General features: G+C 29.2%; 2 protein-coding genes across 4 annotated transcripts; one reads left to right on the forward strand and one right to left on the reverse strand.

The window, feature by feature from the left end:
• Positions 1-266: 266 nt before the first annotated feature.
• On the reverse strand, positions 267-7,789 carry LOC137824593 (metal tolerance protein 10-like). Of its 3 annotated transcripts, none has more exons than XM_068630258.1 (6): positions 7,408-7,789; positions 3,671-3,783; positions 2,983-3,228; positions 2,322-2,402; positions 1,818-2,048; positions 267-700 (listed from the first exon to the last, which is right to left on the reverse strand). In XM_068630258.1, the coding sequence occupies exons 1-6, from the start codon at positions 7,613-7,615 to the stop codon at positions 356-358; spliced, it is 1,224 nt and encodes a 407-aa protein (XP_068486359.1). In that variant the 5' UTR covers positions 7,616-7,789; the 3' UTR covers positions 267-355. The 3 variants fall into 3 exon arrangements, with proteins under 3 accessions (XP_068486359.1, XP_068486372.1, XP_068486366.1); XM_068630271.1 differs by having other exon boundaries at positions 3,671-3,778; positions 7,408-7,674; XM_068630265.1 differs by having other exon boundaries at positions 3,671-3,799; positions 7,408-7,664.
• Positions 7,790-13,353: 5,564 nt separating this feature from the next.
• On the forward strand, positions 13,354-15,192 carry LOC137821812 (uncharacterized). Its single transcript, XM_068626576.1, has 2 exons — positions 13,354-13,903; positions 14,450-15,192. Exons 1-2 carry the CDS (start codon positions 13,575-13,577, stop codon positions 14,931-14,933), a joined length of 813 nt encoding a protein of 270 aa, XP_068482677.1. The 5' UTR covers positions 13,354-13,574; the 3' UTR covers positions 14,934-15,192.
• The last annotated feature ends 5,072 nt before the right edge of the window (positions 15,193-20,264 follow it).

The raw sequence follows: 20,264 nt of genomic DNA on the forward strand, positions 1-20,264 counted from the left end.
TTTTAAGCTTAAACTCTCCTTTTCACTACCACCATTATATCTTTATAAAAGGAATACATTTTTTTGTGTTAAAATTACTATTTCTAAAACAAATTTAATATTTAACATTTAATAAAATATATTATTTCGGTCCAAACATAGTTTTATTATTCTAAAATTAACCACACCTACAATTTTGTCATCTTAGTCAAACATATTTGTAAGTATATATATTGTAACAGCATCACAGTTAAGATTTCAATACCATTAATTCAAAATAAAAGTGATTATCAAAACAAAATGAACCCTTTGAAAAATTTCTATTAGCCAGACATTAAACCCATTTTACAAGTGATTTAGTTTGACATATATATAGTTATACCATCATCTTATGTTCAGGTCTGTGAGTAAACTCAAAATCAATGTGAACAAAAGCTCTTTCAACTTGAGGAAGTTGCTCCAATTTTTCCTGCAATGTCTCACCAATGTTGTGTGCTTGATTGAGAGGCATGTCTTCTGGCAACACAATATCTACTTCAACAAAGTAATGAGCACCAAAGGTGTATGCTCTCACAGTGTCTATGTGCTTCACCTCTTCATGGTGATTCCATATCAGATATGTCAACTTTGCTAGAAAATCTGGTGGTGCTGTTCTTCCAATAAGAGACCATACATTCTCAATCACTGTCTTTGCCCATATGTTAATTGTGTACAATGCTATCTGCATTGGATATTCAGGATATCATAGTAAGTTGATCAATCATGAGTTAGTTTATTGTTGTATGTAAATAGTAACAAAATAATCATGCAAGAATGAAGCTTTCAATAATTTTCATTAATAAATTATATGGGTATATATTGGAGATTTCACATTAACTAAAGATAAAAATATTTATATATAATTTATGGATGGTCCGATAGCGAAAGACATTTATATATAATTTATGGGTGTTCCGATAGCGGACAAAAATGGTAGTGAGTGAGCCTGATAACACTACAAGAAAATCATTAAATAGAATAACTTTTTTAGTCTTTACAATAATATCTAATATAGTCAATATAGTGACTAATTATTTTTTGTCTTTAAAATTAGTTTCTATCTAATGATTTTCTAGTAGTGTAAGGTTAACCGGATAAATTCTAATAGAGGTCTGATAGCGGATGGCCTGATAAGAGCAATAAAGATCTCATTAGAGTAGATTTTAAATGGCTGAGAGGTGTTTTGAGGTTAGGTTATGATGATTTTGACCAGGTTATTTTTGTCTATGTAAATGGGTTGGATCACCCCTGAAGTGATTCTCTTGTATATATTGCTTTATCACTTATAAAAAAAAATGGCTCTGGTACCATCATAAGAAATAGACTTTAAGCCTAACTTATCTTTATAAAACTGACTTATAAAATAAAATTTGCACCACTTATATACTATGAAATATTCTTATGTTTAGTCAATGTGAGATCTTGATGAATGATCCTTGTAGAATCATAGCATGTCTAAGTATAATGTATAGAACAAGTATAATATGTAAATTATGAGCCCCAATAAAAAAAATTGTTACAGATTCTCATGTTAAAAACTCATGTCAAATTTTAAGAATTTGGGTACTTTTCTCTCTGCATAAACTTGCAACATTTTAGTTAGTCATTGGGAAAACTTTGATCTATTTCTCTCATTCATCAACTTTGATGAGAAACTAACTTATTTAACATGTATGAACAAAGAGGGAGACTTGGTTTTCATGTGATAGGATGGTGAAATTTGAACATGAGAATATCCATTTTATCAAAGGGAAATGATAAGGAAAATAAGAAGCATGTAGTGGTAGTTATGAACTCACAATAATAGCTCCCATTGGATCAATCCACCAAGAGTACTTCACAGCAAGCACAGCAGCAACTAATCCAACTGAGTTAGTAATAACATCAAAAAAATGATCTTGTGCATAAGCTCTCACAATTTCATTCTTAAACCTTCTGCAGTAGATCATGAGTATGAACTTCACTACAGTGACAGATGCCATGATCCCAATCATCCATTTCAACTCTTGGGGATCCATTTCAGGCTTAGACTACAAGATAAAGAATGAAGCAAGAGATTCAAAATAGGTGAACTGATAACAAAATCTATAAGCAGAACACTCATTGCTTCACTTAAACACATCAAAGTTTTCCTTATTCATCTTTTTCTTACTTTGTCCTACAATCACTTGATCCTAACTTTTGTAAGATTACTCAAGAACTTTGAAGGAGTGCAAGCATAAAACAGCAATTTAGAATCTAACAGAGGGAGTTCATCAGATGCAAAACATGAAACAAAATAGTGAATTTATGATTTCAACTACCTTCGTAATGATTTGTCTGCCAGACTCAATCAAAATCTGCAATCCCAAAGTTGCCATCGCAGATGCAAAAACAATGATACCCTGCATATATGGAAAGTCTTAATGAAAATGTTATGTCTCTCAACAATGCAATGATTCTTTTGAACCACACAAATCCAATTGTTATCATTCTCATAATCTATTCTAGACTCGAATTCTCATTTGTTCACCTTCTATGTCTTCTTGAGATTATAATTATTGAGAAGTGAAATTTAAGTCTAAATCAACTTTATAAAACCAATTTATAAAATGATGTTTGTCACATCTTACGTGTGACTATGTATTATGGATGAACTAGTGAATGACACAATAAACCCAACACAAACACTTATTAAGATAAGTTCTAAATGACTCTGATACTATATTAAGAAATTGACTTTAAGTCTAACTCAACTTATAAAACCGACTTATAAGATGAGATTTTGCACCTACTTATATACTATTAAATGTGTCTTTATCTCTAGTCTAGTCGATGTAAGTCCGTGTGAATTTTAACATGTTCCTAGAGAATATATTTTAACAAAAACATGCATTTATTGTATCAAATTTATGTAGGTAGTAAAACCAAATTTTGAAGTAATGAACTCATAGTTTTACACTAAATATATATATAACAGCTTACCACTGGTTGCATCCTTTTCTTTCCAATGGGGTAGTGATACTGGTTTGGGTTTCTCATGGCATAGGCAGTGAACCACAATATGAAACCAGACAAGAGATCTAAGAGAGAATCCATGGTGGAAGCTATGACTGCTAATGATTTGCTCTCAAAGGAAGTATAAACCTTTGCTGCAAATAGCACCAAGTTAGCTGCATTTGACACATTCACTGCCAGTCTCTCACTTCTTGCTAACTGCTTCATTTCATCCTGAGAAGAAGAAGAAGAAATCAGTAATTTTAAAATTACCCTTTGGAATTTAAAGAAACAACAACACTTTATTAAGATAAAATGAGCAATTGTTAAGAAAATTTGTGTAGGACACATATGAGAAGTGAATGATTTTGGGTAAGGTCTTTCGGCTTGATGACAATAATCTTGTTTTGTTGTTGGATGCATGTCTTTATTTGAGGGTGTGGCCTCTTTGGTGGGATGAGACAAATGTATCTGGTGGGTTTCTATATCTTGGTCTGGTTTCTTACCTTGATATGTAGTACAATGTTTGTCGGATCCTTAGTTGGTAGAATTTTAGGATCTTGTAATTTGTGGTTTTGTATAAGGGTTGAGACACCCTGAAGTGTCTCTTTTTATTTTATTTATTCTTTGCTGATAAAAAAAATGAGAAGTGAATGATGGTGAAAGAAGAATGAACCTCAGTGAGACTTCCAGGGAAATAACCCATTTCAGTCATTGAATCCATGTCATTATACCCTTCAAGGAGCTTCTGCTGTTTCTTGTAGTATTCTGCAACCTTGCGTTCCTTTTCTAAAACAAAAGGTAACTATAACATTACTAGGAAACAAACCACTTCAGAAACAAAGCTGAATTATAGAGCTATGCATTTTACTAAAACTATTAAAACATATTCATAATAGCATAATGGCAAGATAGAAGAAAAGTTATTTCAGAAAAAAACTCTTTTAGTTCATAGTCTTATAATAGAGGAACTTGTTGTGATAAGTTCAATAGATTTACATTTCTTAGAGTCCAAAATAAAGATAAAACTAAATTCAGATTTTTAAAATAAAGTTTTAGATTTCAATCTTATGAATGAAAAAAAAAACATGGTTAAAAGAAAAAAAAATGTATTAGAAGTGATAAGTAAACTTCAACCACAAATCTAAATGAACAAAATAGGAAATATTTTTTCTATCTAAGCTTTTAGAATCTTAGAATATTCAACAAAGTCTCATATTGAATAATAAGAGAAAAAGTAAGAAATTTATATAAAAATAAATACTTTATATGAATCTTGTTACTATAACTCAATAAGCTTCTTTAAGTATATAAGAGACTAAGATGGTCCACCTTACATTTGACATATCTCGTAAAATGACTTATTTCACTGACTTGCAGGTCTACGGGCCAACTATAAAAAAAATTGTACTTTTTTATTAGGATGTTTCTTCTTGCATCCCATCAAATTTCTTCCTACCTCCCATCAATTTCAAAATTTAATTTCTATAATATAAAAGTAAATTCCAAAAATAAAAATTTATAAAAGAAATTTTTTTTCAGAATAACCTTTTCGAACAATTATTTTATCTTTCAAAATCTAGAACTATTATTTTGATTTCCAAAATCTGATTTTCAAATATGATGGGATTTTGAAAAATATTTGATAAAATGTTGAAAAAAAAACCTTTTTTACTTTTACGTGGCTAGCGTGTTGGTTCACCTCGCACCTGGCCCACATAGGTTGCATGTTATGTTAGAAAGGGCCTAAGTGGGTTGGCGGTAAGGGTGGCAATGCGGACTGGCCCGCCCCGCATAGGCCCGCCCCGCACTTGCCCTGCAAAAAGCGGGTCGGGTTGGTCCGCCCCGCATAAAATTTGCAGGTTGATTTTTCTAACCCGCCCCGTATAAGGATTGGCCTACGGGCTTGTGGGCCAGCCCGCATAAGACATATTTATTAAAAAAATAAATTTTTAAATACAAATTTTGATTTTTTTTTTATTTAGATGCATTAGGTAGATAGTCTCATAATATTATTTTCATGAAACATGCGTAATAAGATGTTATTAAAAATTTCGGAATGTAAAATATGAGGCTACATGAAGAAAATATGGGGGTGTAGAAAAAAAAATTATACATTTTAAAGTTATGCGGACCAACCCGCCCCGCCCCGCACTTGACCCACGCGGGCTGCGAGTTATGTGGAGCGGGCCTAAACTGGCTAGCGGATTGAAATAAACAACCCGCCCCGCGTTTTTTTCAACGGATCACGGACCGACCCGCACGGCCCGTCCCACTTTGCCACCCCTAGTTGGTGGACCAAAATATTAAGCTTGTGCCGAGTTTTTGTTAATGGGATGCAGACCGGCACACCCTATATTGTCACTCTTATTTGCAATTTTGTAAATTGCACTAGAGGATTTTACATTTTTTACTAAAAACTAAAAAGGTTTGCAAATTTTATAATAAAAATTTACAGGTTCCATGAGAAGAATCATATGTTGAAGAATTATATGTTGAATGATAATATTCTTGTAGGCTTTGATTCACTAAAAAAGTATTACAAAAGATTATTTTCCTATACATTATTCCCAATTTCCATATATAGAAAAAAAACTTGTCTCCTTACTTTTGTGTGAGAAACTTCAGCAACTAAGTTTTGATAATATAACGTAAATAAAATTTGTATATGTCCATGTGTAATAAATTTTATCAGTATAAATTTTGATATTATAAAAGTAAATTTTATATTTAATTTAACTTCATTAAATTAACTTATAAGATAATATTCATACCAATTTATATATTATAATTTAGTTATATTTTTAATTAATATTTGTAACTCATGAGAAATTAAAATTAAAATGAACACAAGATGCTTAGTATATCCTCTTACTCGCAAGGAATCACTTTATAACCTATCTTTTTTCAAAAAAAGGGAAAAAAAGAATACTCTACCAAAACAATCACAAAAGCAATAAATAAAAGAGAATATAATAAAAAGAAAAGTTTTACTTATATTCCTCACTCACTTCAAACAATAAGACACGTAATTCCAACAAAATTAAACCAACCAATTACTCCAAAAAGAAAGATAATGAGATGGAAAAAAAAATACATTTTCATATATATTTTAGAAAAATTGTGACCACCACTCTATGTCTTATCTTCATTTTTATTTTTTTTAAATGTAAGTAAAAATGGATGAGAAAAAGTAGGTGTTTTAATTATTTTAGTTACTTAATTTATAATTATATCGAAACAAAATTGATAGTGACTAATAATTTTGTAATTACTTATGATACATGGTCCAATTGAACTGTAAATAAAAGTGTTTGTGATTATTGAAGTAACTCAATTATAAATAAGATCAAATAATATATATATATATATATATAAAAATAAATATAATTTCTTTTCTCATAAATCGGTATATGGTATTATAATTAAGATTAATTAATATAGTATTAGGGTTTATTATAATAAGATTTGTTAAATTTATTGTATAATTTATTATAAAATTATTAATAAACTGCCTATAAATATTTATTCTACGACATGATGTATATAATCCTCACGGTGAGTTATTTTTCTTTATTATTACTTTAATAAATTACATTTATTCTTATTTTGTAAAAGCTAATTCTTTAAAAGAATTTTTTTAAAATACCATAACAACCTGGTTAAACTCTTATGCATAATAAAAAAAACATGACTGAAAGAAAGATCCCCATGTTTAAAGTTTTTTAAAAAGATTAATTTTAAAAAGTAATTTAAAACTTTATTTACCCTTTTGAAATTAATTTGTATAATTAAATTTAATTATACTTCTAATTAATGTGAGATTTAGTTTTTTGAGTTTCAATGGATTTAAAATTGCAAAAATAAAAGAAGTTGTTAAGAAGTAGAAACTTGTACTACAAGAAAATCATTAAATAAAAAATAATTTTTAAAAATCAAAATAATTAGTTGTAATAGTAATTAAATTAGAGACCATTTTAAAAACTAAAAAAATGGTTTTTAAATTAGTTTTTATTATTGTTAAATAGTTTTTAAGTATCTAATCAACCACCAAGATTTTAATCAATTGTTTGGATTTTAAATTTGGTAAAAATATCTTGTTGGCTAATTAGATACAAATTTAGAAATCATTTAATAATAATAAAAAATAATTTAAAAATAAAAATTTATTTTGTTCTTAAAATTTTCTCTAATTTAGTCATTATAACAATTAATTATTTTAATTTTTAAAAATTATTTTTTATTTAATTTTTTTTAGTGTTTACTAAATGATTTTGATATTATCTTAATAAATGAATTTTAAGTTTAATTCAATTTTATAAAACTAAATTTATAAGACGAAGTTTGCAATAAGAATGAAATACGGATCTTCAATCGTAAAAAAGATGAAAATGAAGAGAGAAATTTTCTTACTGGGTTTGGGAAAAAGACCATGAAAAGTGAAGCAAGTAAGGTTATTATGGTGATGATGGGTTGGACTTGGCCGTGGCAACTGAAACTCCTTCACATTCAGTCTCCACGACAGTGATGACAACTCTCCGGAGGCCTCCTCCGCCAGAAGCTGCTCACCTCGGCCGGTCTCAGCGGCGGCGCCGCCGTGTCTTCTACCACTCTCCGACATCACTTTTTCTGTTGGTTTTTTTCCTTTTTGTTGAATCAAATATTTGTTCACTGAATAATGAGCTTTCCTTGTTATATAGGGAAATTTAGGAGGGTGGTGGAATAACACGTGGCACCATTTTCTGAATTTTTAGGGTTTGGATAGAAAGATTTTGTACAAAAAAGTTGCACGATTGCATGAAAGATTATGGAGTACAACTGTGTATAATACAAACTAAGTAAAGAATGATTATTGGATGTAGCCACACTTTCTTTAGTTGGAGGATTGTTTGTTTTCAAATTGGGTTAAATATATTTTTATTTTTAATTAATTTTTTTTCATCATTCATATACCATTAATAGTGACGAATTTTTTATTAATAATTTTGTAGGTCAAAATAATATATTTAAACTAAGTATACATTTAATGTTTAATTTTCATATAAAATTAGTAAAAAAAATTCTTTATATGTTGCAAATTTTATAAAGATAAAGAAATGAAGAAAATGTTCATAAAATTTAAATTTTGTAAACTTATTAGTCCAAAAATTCATCCCAACATAGAGAACAACATGATCATATTGATACTCCAATCAAATATTAAATTGATCCTAATTAGTGTTGAGTGTGAAATGGATAAGATTTACACTTTTTATGACTGTTTTATGTTATATATTTAACAAAAAAAATGTAAAGTTGGTGGTGGCATAATGCAAGATAGTGGAATAGTGAATTGGTAGTTGTAATGTCTCTCTATCTATCCACCAAGTGGCTTAAAGCTATAACAAATCTCCACTAACACTAAAGTGTGTTCAAATTTGTGTGCAAAACCTTCTTCAATAATCTAAATGATAGGTCAAACATTCATGGGTGACGTGTTTATGATCTTCTTCAACTTTTTCATGAAAAATAATATAATGATTCCTATTAAAGTGGGTTTAAAGAGTGCATTATGCAAAAGAGATGAAAAAGGAATGGGATGGGGATGAGGATGAGAAAGACTTGGGGTAAACTACTTTATATTAACATGTTTTTTTTGGTTGTACTTTGGTTATATTTGTTTGTATAAGATATAAAGTATATTTATAGGTTAGTTATCACCCAACAAAGTATAATTACTTACTCATGAATAATATCAACCTACTAGAATATTTTAAGCAAATTAATTGATATTTATTTTTATTTAGATAAGTTTATATAAATCATTTTTCATAAAAATATTATCATCTCATAATTTATACATGTTCTCTAACTATTATTATTTTTTAATATTTTATTAACTTAAACGTTAGGAAGTCTTTTTTAGATAGATTCGTATTTATTATTTGAACGTTATCATTTAGAGTTCTTTTCCTCATAGTTCATAACTCAACACAAAAATTTTACCATTCTAACAACTTGTGTAAAGATGTTCCACTTTTGAATAGGAATATTCACCACCTATGTGGGGGCTTTGAGAAAAAAAAAAATTCTAAGTCACCATAATTTATGGTTCTTTCAAAAAGTCACACTAGCATCTTCTTTGCATCTAATGATGAGATGAATCTTTCTTTCTTAATTAATATCCTCATAACACATATGGAAGTGTTAGAGAAAAGTTCAATACACCTTATATTGATTTTATAAGCATCAAGTCTCGACAAATGTAAGTGTTTAACATTTTATTTGTATACTTCATCTAGTAATTTGTTACTTAGACGGACAATAAGTACACATACTTCGAAGCATTTTATGGTACAAAAATTGAACACTTATAAATGTTTATTATATGCTTGCAAAGAATGTTTGTCGCTTTATTTCTTACAAGAAGATCTCCTAATAAAGTGTCTACATCAAAGATCTTTAAAAGAATATAGCTGCTCCACGGACGGAATGGTAGTCCTACAAAAGTAGTTGACCTTGTTAGGTCCTATGTTTTACTCAAGTTTGGCAAACTGATATTTGACCTAAACATAATAAGTCATGTTGAGTTTTAGATAGTTACGTAAAAATGATCATGTTGGAAGAAAATAAGTCATGTCATGTTTTAGATGGTTACATCATAAGTCATGTCGTGTTTTAGATAATAAGTCATGTCATGGACAAGTTGTGAGAATGAAACTCCAAATACATTATGTTGGAAGAAAATATGGAAATGAGAAAAAGGATAAGGAAAAATGAGTTTGTAAAATGAGGTTGGTTCATCATCAACTAATACACATGAACACTTTAAGTGTCGTAGAACATTCAAATATGGAGTATATATGCCACTAAACATTAATCACGACACACTCCTTCAAGAAGCCTTTAATCTTGAATTAGAGACTAGACATCCACCACTCCCTTCACTAGTGCATGTTGATCCAACTAAGATTGTCGGTACCATAAGAACATTAACCACACAACAAAAAAGTGTACTTAGGTAAGGATATTGTTGAAGACCTTGTATGATCCATATCCTTAATTTGCCCGCTTTATACAAAAATGACAATGTGGGAAGAGACCAAGGAAGAGGTGGTTACTAAGGTCGAGGCCTAGAAGAGACTACCAAGGCTAAGGACAATGTAATAATTGGTATGGGAAGAAGTCGAACCACGAACAACAATATCAACAAAAAAATCTCCAAAATGTTCATGGAGTAATGCATTTTTTTTAAGGCTTTCCTGAAATAGGAAGTTCAAATTCAACTCAAAAAACACATCTTCACAATGGTAATCAATGGAAGATGATTGATGTTCTCTTTGTCCATATTGAGTCTCGAGTCCTTACTTTACAATGTTGGGCTAGTGTTTCCTTACTTGCCAAAATAAAGTCTTCATTTTCTTTTAAGTCTTAAAAGTAAGATATTTAGTTTGATGTTTTTAGGAGGAACATTCTTATGAAATCACGATAGGAATGTGTTTTGAACTTCTAATGAGTCAGTTTTATTTAAAGACATGTCTCTGAAGTAATGCACAAGGTTTCTTCTGAGTCACTAAGTGAGAGTATCATTAGAGTAACTTCAATGAGTGTTTCATATGGTACCCTTGTTCAGTAAAAACATACACGCTTAAGTGAATGTATCAATTAAGTCACTCCAGTGAGTGTTTTGTCTGATATCCCTCACTCAATGAAGATAAATGTGCTTTAGTATAGGCATTGTCTGAGTCACTCCAATAAGTTCTTTATCTGATACCATTACTTAACAAAACTTTTTCACTTGAACAAAAATATTATCTAAATTCTATATTCAAGTGGTCTTTCGTAGTTTATCTGAACACACACTTTATGTTGTTGTATGATTATATGTATAAATTATATAATTGTATGCTTGGATGATTTATTTCTTTAATTGAGTGAAATGTGATATGTGTGATATGTGTGTATGTGTGTTTTTTTATTTATTATTGGTAGCTTTGTATTTGTTGATTAAGTTTGACCTATTATAAATGTACTCATATGGACACTCTAAAGGTGCATCTCAAATTTCTTCGATTTTTTTGATTTCATAATAAAAATATTATGAAATTGGATCAGTTCAAATAAAAGAAGGATTATGGAGGTTCTTATCTTATTTGATTCATTTGTTTATTTGATTCATTTGTTTACTTTGATTCATAACTCTTTATTTTCATTTTTATTGTATTATGTATATAATGCAAGAAAAATGAAAATTCTAATTAAAAAAAAACAAAAAAAGGTGTAGAAGTTGAACCTTTAAGTTTTTTCTATTCTATTGACGATATTTCATATATATATATATATATATATATATATATATATATATATATATATATATATATATATTTACAATTTGATGTTAATTGATTAAATTATTACACTTTTCGGCATTACAACTTACATTATTGTAATTTGATTTTTTTTTTCTTTTACAAATTTGATGTAAATTTTTATTTTATTTTATTTCTTTCTAAATTAAGATCCTATTTTTCATAGTATAAAAAACCAGTTTGGTAAAAAGTAGAAAAAAAGGAATATTTACATTTTTTTTAAAATCCAATGATTTTCCTTAAAAAAAATTACATTGGATATTATAATATTTTGTACTAAATGCAGAAAAATAGCTATAAAGTATTGAAATTCTAAACAAACATTTAATCTTCTTTATATTTTTATAATTATTGTAAATTAATTTACCTCATTCTTTTATGTTATAGTGAGTTGTTTCACATTTTTTAAACTTTATTATTTTAATCACGACAATAAAGAAATCTAAAAGTGTTAATTAAAAAACAAGCTACAATAATTTCAATTTTTTTTACATAAACAATTATATGTTACTATATTTTACTAGTTACTTTACATATTAATTTAAATATTCTAACAAGATACCATAAATGAAAAATACTTAATATAATTTCAAATACTATTTACAAAAAGGTTTTTTAGTTTAAGATAGTTAAGACATAATTTATTATATCATTAACCTTGTACTGTAGACCCGTTATTGTTTATAGGACAAGAGTAAGTAATAATATTTATAATAACTTAAATTATTAAGTTTCAATTATCAATTCTAACATATAAATACATAATATTTTTTTAATCACTCCATTATAAATATGTATTAATCATTTAAAGACTTCAAAACTATTTATATAATTAATTACAGGTTTATATATATATATATATATATTCTGTAACCCCATAATTTCTAATCGCACCCCATTATTTTTTAAAATGACCATTTTATTCTTCATAAATACAATTTTAGATTATCTGTCTGGGAAATCATTCAGAATAAGTTTTGTGAAATTTTTGAAACATGATTTATGAAACGACTTTTCCAATATATGAAATGTATTCTAGAACTAGTTTTCTAAAATAAGATTTTCAGAACAAACATTTTAAAATAAACTTTTTGAAATAACTTTTCTAGAACATATAAGATGCATTTTAATATATAATTTTTAGAACAAACTTTCTAAAACATATATAATATCTTTCAAAACAATATGTTTAGAACAACTCTCTCTCTCATTCTTCTTCTCAATGAATGTAACGAGGATAGAGAACATAGGTGTATTTGGAGAATATCTTTGTTATCTTCTCTTCATATGAGGTGTATTTAGTAATCATAGGAGTGCAGGAAGCAAAGTTCATCTAACTATGTAGGTCAATCCACACCAGTCAAATGTTGACCCGTAAAAACAAGCCAAAGTAATCTATTTTGCCTCTAAGGGAGTTACTCTTTGCACTCCCAAAATTTCTTTTTACACCCCTTACAAATATGAAAATCCTCTACCTTTTGGTTAATGAAAAATAATTTTTAGATTGTGTAATTTGAAAGTCTCGACTTTCGTAGATGTTCTCGAATAGGTATTGGGGTATAGAAAATGATTATCTATTCCTCTTCTCGGTCGGTCGGTCGGTCGTTTCCACACTCAGCTTCCACTCTTTAAGTTCATTCTTCCTCTATTTTTTTACATGAAACAAAACTTCTAAAGTACACAATTTTTAAATTATTTTTTATAAAAAAACTTTCAAATTGTATAATTTGAGAATATTTTAGATTGCGTAATATTTTCTTTCTTGAGTTTAACAACTAAAAGAAAGATTAATTCTTTGTTGGATCCTTCCTTTCTTTACAGAACGAAAAGAGATAAAATGAGAGTGATTCCTTAAAAACTTTGTAGATATTTCTCAATGTGTCTACATTCATGGATGAAAAAAAAATTAGGGTTACCATGCATGAAGTGCACATAAAAGCTATTGGGGAAAGGAATTACCCTAAGAGTGATTGAATGAAGGTGAAAAATGATGCAAAATGGAGGTGGCAACATGCGAAAGGCCAAGACTTTATTTTGATTTTGATTTCATGGCCACACTCAAAGCCACTCAAAATAGTTACCAACGACACAACGAAAGGCTGAAAATTTAGCTTGAGCACCACACACGTCACGAATGCAAGAGACGAAAACAACACAACTCTCTCTCTTTTTCTCTCTCAATCAATCGAATGAAGGGCTAAAATCTTCGATACCCTTTGAGCATTAAAGGCTATGGCTTTTCTTCTATCTAACCTCAAACCCTCTCTGCTTCCCCAAACCAAATCAAAACCCTTTTCCATTTCCCAAACGCTTTCATCAGCAAAACCAACAACTTCTCTCAGTAGTTCTTCTTCGTTCTTCACCTCATGTTCTACTTCGCTTTCCACTCTCCAAACTCCCACCGCACAGGTTGCTCTGGGGAGCACGCCAACGACTGGTGCCAAAGACGAGCATCAGCAGCAAAAGGATGAGTTTTATCTCAATCTTGGCCTTGCTGTGAGGACCCTCCGAGAGGACATGCCCTTGATCTTCGTCAAAGACCTCAATTATGACATTTACAGGTGATTTTCTCATCTGGGTGTTTTAGTTTTCATGCTTGAGATGTGTGATTTTGGTGTTATCTCTGTGTGGTTTGTGTTAGATTTAAGAGGTTTCATATAGGGGGAAATGGGTTTTTAATGTTGAATTTGATCGTTCTAGTAAATGAATTTTCTTCTTCGGTGATTTTGTGTGGATGGGTGATTTTCCGTTACATTTAAGATGGTATTTGAGATGTGTGCTTTTGTGTCAAGCGTGTATGGTTTTCTGTTAGATTTCAAACTTCCCCGCAGGCTAAAACTGGGTTTTTTAATATTGAATTTGTTCATTTCAGTGTTTGAATTTTCATCTATGTTTTTTGTGTGTGTGGTTTTCTGGTTGGTTAAGATGATTCTTGTCAGGGGAAATGGGCTTTTTAATGTTGAATTTGATCATTTCAGTATTTGAATTTTCATCTTTGAGATGTGTGCTTTTGTGGTAGGTGTTGGTGTGTGTGGTTTTCTGTTTGATTAAAGATGTTTCATAGAGGGGGAAATGAGTATTTTAAGGTTGAATTTTGATTATTTCAGGGATGATATAACATTCAAGGACCCTTTGAATACATTTACTGGTATTGAGAAGTACAAATTGATCTTCTGGGCATTGAGGTTTCATGGTAAAATTTTGTTCCGTGAGATTGCTCTGGATGTGTATAGGATATGGCAGCCTTCAGAAAATGTGATATTGATTAGGTGGAACCTCAGGGGTGTGCCTCGGGTTCCATGGGAGGCCAAAGGGGAGTTTCAAGGCACTTCACGGTACAAATTGGACAGAAATGGGAAAATTTATGAACACAAAGTTGATAATTTAGCATTCAATTTTCCACAGACCCTCAAACCAATTTCAGTTTTGGATTTGGTCACTGCCTGCCCTGCAAGTCCAAACCTAACATTTTCTTGGGGTTCTGTGGATTCCAACTCTTCTTCATGGATAGAGTTTTATCAAGCTGTTAAGGACACATTGGATCAAGAAGAGGGGTTGCTACCACAAGATTGTATGGCTACATGTTCATGATGACCACTTAGTATAAACTGTTCCATAGATGATATATTATATACTATAGATTGTAAAAGATTGGTTAGATATGATGAAATTTGGTCAATAGCATAAATAGTTTTTCTCAAAGGACAAAGTGTACATAGATATAGGCAATGAAGCAGAAGAGTACAAGTTGCCCTTTCTGATGTTGGAGGAAATGAATGTTTTTATATCTGGTGAGTTTTCACGGATGAGATATATCTATATGCTATAATCAGAATTTTATAATTTAGAATTGTTTTGATTCTGTTACAGAATGAAATCATATCATGTTTTTCTCTCATATAATTGTTTAAGGATTGAACATATTTGAAACAGATACATTTTTATACTCTCTTTCAGCCTACTTGTAACATAGTTTCCCTGTAGTTAATTCTGTGCATATTTATATATTTGTATTGGTTTAGTAGGTGAGGTGAGTTTGAATAACTCCCATATTATCTTAGTAGGTCACAAAACCGACTTATAAGGAGAGTATTGCACCTGACTTATATATTATAATCTTATGAGGATATACTGAAGGGTATATATCGATAAAAAAATAAAAGACATCTCATCTAAGAAGAAGACATAAAAGCACAAAAATAGGAGATATCATGATCTTGTAGAATCATTGGTCCTTAGTAGAACACTAAGTATACTATCAACATTTTTTATGCCTAGATATGCTATACTCTCTCAGCATACTTTTTTTTATGGAAAACTTTTTATGAGGATAGGTTAACATTAGGTCCAACCTTCAATCCTTAATTGTTTAATCTAGTATTGTGAGTTATCACCATGTACAAATAAAAGATTATTCCTAAATGCATCTCATTTAGGAATCAAAGAGAGATGTTAACCTGGAGCTTTGGAGAAAAACTTTAGAAGTAATGGCTTCTACTCAAGTATGACTTACAAATGTGAAGAAAGATGTTACAAAATCAGATATACTTTCTTAGGTTTTCAAGTTCAACTATTTGAGACCCATATCACAAATTAGGGAAGACATTTTTCCACAACGAATTGCATGAATCTAGATGCCATTCACAGTGACAAAGATGTTGATACGAGTTGAAATTGTACATACAAGTTTTTCTTCAAACAATTAGGTTCGTGAGAAGTTATAAGAAATTTAGATGTTTTGGAATGTCATGAAAGGAACTCAATGAATATTACCCCTTGACACAAATTTAATTTGAATAGACTATATAAGTGTGAAAGCGCTCTTCAAAGAATGTGAATAAAGAAAGCAAACAACAACACAAACTAAAAACCATGGCGGATAGAAAAACATAAGAGAAATATAGACAAATTAGGAAGAACTAGGAAAGAGAAGCATGGAAGGGAAGAAGACTTATATGGAAGGATGAAGGAGACTATGCCACTTAGAGGAGACTTCCAGATGAGTGAGGATTGGAGTCGCCACTCGAATTAACAATCAAGATAAGACTTACCTCAAAGAAGAGCATGTTCACACTTATACAATTCATTTGAATTAAATTTGTGTCAAGTGACAAATTTTATTGAGTTCCTTTCATGTCCCTCTGAAACATCTAATTTTCTTATAAATTGTCACCCTAAATTGTTTGAAGAAAAACTTGTGTACAATTTCAACTTGTATAATGTGATATTTAGATCAAGGTTGATGTTAATTGTTGCTTGAAGTTGAGTGAAATTATATGAATTAGTTTGTTTTAATTCAAAAGTTGAAAATCCAAAACAATTTTATAAATTTGCCTCTATCAATATTCCATCACAAATTCGGTTGCTATTTTTCATAGCTAGTTGTTTTCCATTGTTGTTTTGAGTTTTTGTCACTAGTTTAAATTCTCGTTGCCAATTTATGTCGATAGTTTCGTAGCTAATTGTATTCATTAAATCTAGGATACTTTGATCAAAGAATGATATTATTGTGCTCTAAAATTTGCATGTTTATGATGATGATGTTGTTCATTGGTTTAAATTATCTTTAGAGTCTACCTTTTGTTCATTTGAGTCTTTTGTTCATTTGAGTCTTTGGTTCTATATGTTTCTTAGGTTCTTAAGTCTTTATTTCTATTTTCTTAGACTAAACTGTGAACTTTTCTAAGTATAAACTACTTTAGTTGAATTGGTTGATATTCAAAGATAAAAATTTAAGTGTTTATACCTCTCATTTGAATCATCTTTATAATAAGTTTGGAAAGTGCATAATAAAAAAAATATAGAAGTTCAAATATGAAGAATCCTATTGTGAAAATTCATAGTAAAATTTTAAAGACCACTTGAACACATCTTTCCAAGCTTAGTGTATAAGTGTTTTGATTCTTGAGATGTGGGAAATTGATTTCATGATTGTGGGTGTATTGATTTGTTCTAGTTAAGTAAACATGAATTTTTCATAACTAGTTTAAGTGAATTTATTCCATTCCAAAACATCTAAAACAACTTCTAAATATCTTTATCCTAATGGGTGAAACATTGAATTTGAATACTAAATATTCCGATATCGTCATGAGTTTGTCTTTAGATGTCTCAAGAGGTTAAGAGCTGAAGATATATTTTAAATTGTCTTTGGCATCTACTCCTAAGCGATATGAGACTATTGAGTGTATAGACACATTAACTAAATTATTAAAAAATGATTGAAGTTCTTAAAAAATATTTATCTCATTTTTTGTTTATTTTAATTAATATCAAAGTTTTCTTATTTCTCTTTTAGTTTCTTGATTTTTTTTATTATAACGACATATATTTATATACATCATTCTTTAACATTTTTAATCACATGAGACATGTTTCAAGTAACACATGTAACATAATGTACTTAAACCAGAATATTCAATTTATTAAGTACTAAATATAATTTTTTAACAACAAAAATTATGAAATAATTGCTAACATAAAACCCTAGAATAATTGCTTTGTTTTTTCTTCCATTATCAAACCACTCATCCCTTCTCCAACCACTAAAGACAGGAAAGGAGCAAGTGAGTCTCCCCACCTCAAAAAGCAAATTCTTCCTATACCCAATCATTTTTAACTCCCAACCTACATATTTTCTTAATTTCCAAAAATACCTTTTATTCCAAAAATAAAAATCTGGAATTGAAAATAATTCATTATGAAAAAATAAATCTGGAAGAGGTTATTGTGTTTCGGAAATAAAAATCCATAAACAAAAATCAAAATTCCATTTCAGATAAAATAATCTGGAATTGAAAATAATACATTCTAAAAAAGTAGATCCAGAAGAGAGATTATTGTGTTCCGGAAATGAAAATCTAGAAACAAAAATCAAAAGTCCATTCCGGATAGGAAAATCCATAATACAAAAAAATTATTTTGAAAAAAAAAATCCAGAAACATATTCTGAAAAAGGGGATTCGGAATGTATTTTTATATGTATCCTATTTTTTTAAAGGCATTTTCGTCTTTTTCACTGAAATAGAGTGTAGTGATATGGTGCAGGAAGCAATTGCCATCCATTTTCCATGAAAAACTCTTATGTTGGACTCTTATTATCCAAAATTGATACTTTGCTTGATTTTATACATCCACGAATCTATGATACTCATTTTTCACAAAAGCCAAAAGCCTAAGTGAGTAAGGATATAAAACAAAAAGCTCTAACTTATTGCGTCTTATGCTTTTTTGTCCACCTTAAAAAATACACACAAGTCATTTTTCCTTCTAAATGCATCTATTATCTCATTAGGTATAAGACCACTTTATAAGAGATTCCTTCCCCAATAAAATACACTTTGTAACTAATGATTTTTTTTATTGCAAGTGCATTGTGTTGTAAGAAGTAATATTTTGTTCCTAAGGACGGATATCGAACACATAATGAACAGTTGAATAATTAAGTAAAATATTCACTAAATATAAAACAGAATAATAAAAGTTTGTTGGAATTTGTTATGTTGACAATGATTAAAAAGAAAACAAGACAAAGAGTTGTTGCTTCAATTGGAAGGGATTGGGTTTCATCTTTGTCACGCTTTTGTATTTTGATTAGCATGACAATATTGTGTCCTTTGATCGATATTGATACCCGTATAAAAATCATTTATATCGATTCCTCGCATATAAAATTATTAAGATGTTTCCTAAATATCAAATTTTTGCATATTTATAAAAACAACTTATCCTTAAGATCAAAGTTGATAGCAATTAACATTTCAAATCTATTCCTAACATTCAAACATGTTAAATATTATCGTTTAGGTCAGAACCTTATAAGTACTTTGATGAATTTTTACGGCAAGTGCACCGTATTGTTAGAACTAATAATGTGTCCCTAAAGACGGATATCGAACTCACCAGGAACCGTTGAATAATCGAGTACAATATTAACTAAATATAAAACAAAATAATAAAAAAGTTTGTTGGAATTTGTTGTGATGGCATGATTAACAAGAAAACAAGGCAAAGAGTTGTTGCTTCAATTGGAAAATAGGGATTGAGTTTCATCTTTCTCACTCTTTTGTATTCTGATTAGTAATGATAATATTGTTTCTAGTGATTGATATTGATGCTCGTATAAAAATAATTATATCGATTCCTCACTTATAAAATTATTAAGATGTTTCCTAAATATCGATTTCTTGCATATTTATAAAAACAACTTATTATTAAGCTTACATAACCATTAACATTTCAATTCTATTCTTAGCACTCAAATATGTTAAGTATTATTGTTTAGGTCAGAACTCTAAAAATACTTTTCAATCAAATTTAAGATTCTAGATCAAGAATTAGAAGCAAAACAATAATACCAATAATCAATCAAGAATAAAATATTATGTTTAGAGGAGTGTTGATGCATTCCATCTTTATATATTTTCCTTTTGCCCAATTATCTCCATTCTTCCCTAGAAACTTGAGATTAACACAAATTTGAGAATAAATCGTTCTTATTTAAATCAAAATCATAAAATATGTAAAAAAGTATAATTTCATAAATTATGGGTTATTTTATACTTATTTTAGTAATTAATACCCATAAGTGCCTATATTTTAATATAAAATATTACTTAAATTTGACAATTATCAGTAACTAGCCAATAACTCCATCGAGCACTCAGTCTAGCCTATTGACTTAAACTTTTATCACCACTTTATACCTATGTCTTATTAAGGAGATAAATCTAAACTCTCTTAATCCTTATGAGTTTTCTTATTTTAGTATAAGTGTAATTAGTAAAGGGTTTCCCCTCTTAGAAAATTTCTCATGTAGATAAATTTTTTCAAGAAAATACAATATATTCACCTTTTCATTCTACAACTTATTTTTCTTCCTTTTTCAATTAACCACTTGATGAAAAAAATTTCTATTTAAGA

The sequence above is a fragment of the Phaseolus vulgaris genome, chromosome 11 (assembly GCF_000499845.2).
Source record: "Phaseolus vulgaris cultivar G19833 chromosome 11, P. vulgaris v2.0, whole genome shotgun sequence".
Taxonomy (NCBI): domain Eukaryota; kingdom Viridiplantae; phylum Streptophyta; class Magnoliopsida; order Fabales; family Fabaceae; genus Phaseolus; species Phaseolus vulgaris.

What these genes read in the sequence shown, in the direction of transcription:
- LOC137824593 (XM_068630258.1), bottom strand. Translation starts at nt 7,615, where the DNA reads ATGTCGGAGAGTGGTAGAAGACACGGCGGCGCCGCCGCTGAGACCGGC. An exon ending in TGGTCTTTTTCCCAAACCCA is followed by an intron (nt 3,784 to 7,407) that starts GTAAGAAAATTT and finishes CTTTTGTTTTAG; the next exon opens with AAAAGGAACGCAAGGTTGCA. An exon ending in GCAGACAAATCATTACGAAG is followed by an intron (nt 2,049 to 2,321) that starts GTAGTTGAAATC and finishes TTTATCTTGTAG; the next exon opens with TCTAAGCCTGAAATGGATCC.
- LOC137821812 (XM_068626576.1), top strand. Translation starts at nt 13,575, where the DNA reads ATGGCTTTTCTTCTATCTAACCTCAAACCCTCTCTGCTTCCCCAAACC. An exon ending in CTCAATTATGACATTTACAG is followed by an intron (nt 13,904 to 14,449) that starts GTGATTTTCTCA and finishes TGATTATTTCAG; the next exon opens with GGATGATATAACATTCAAGG.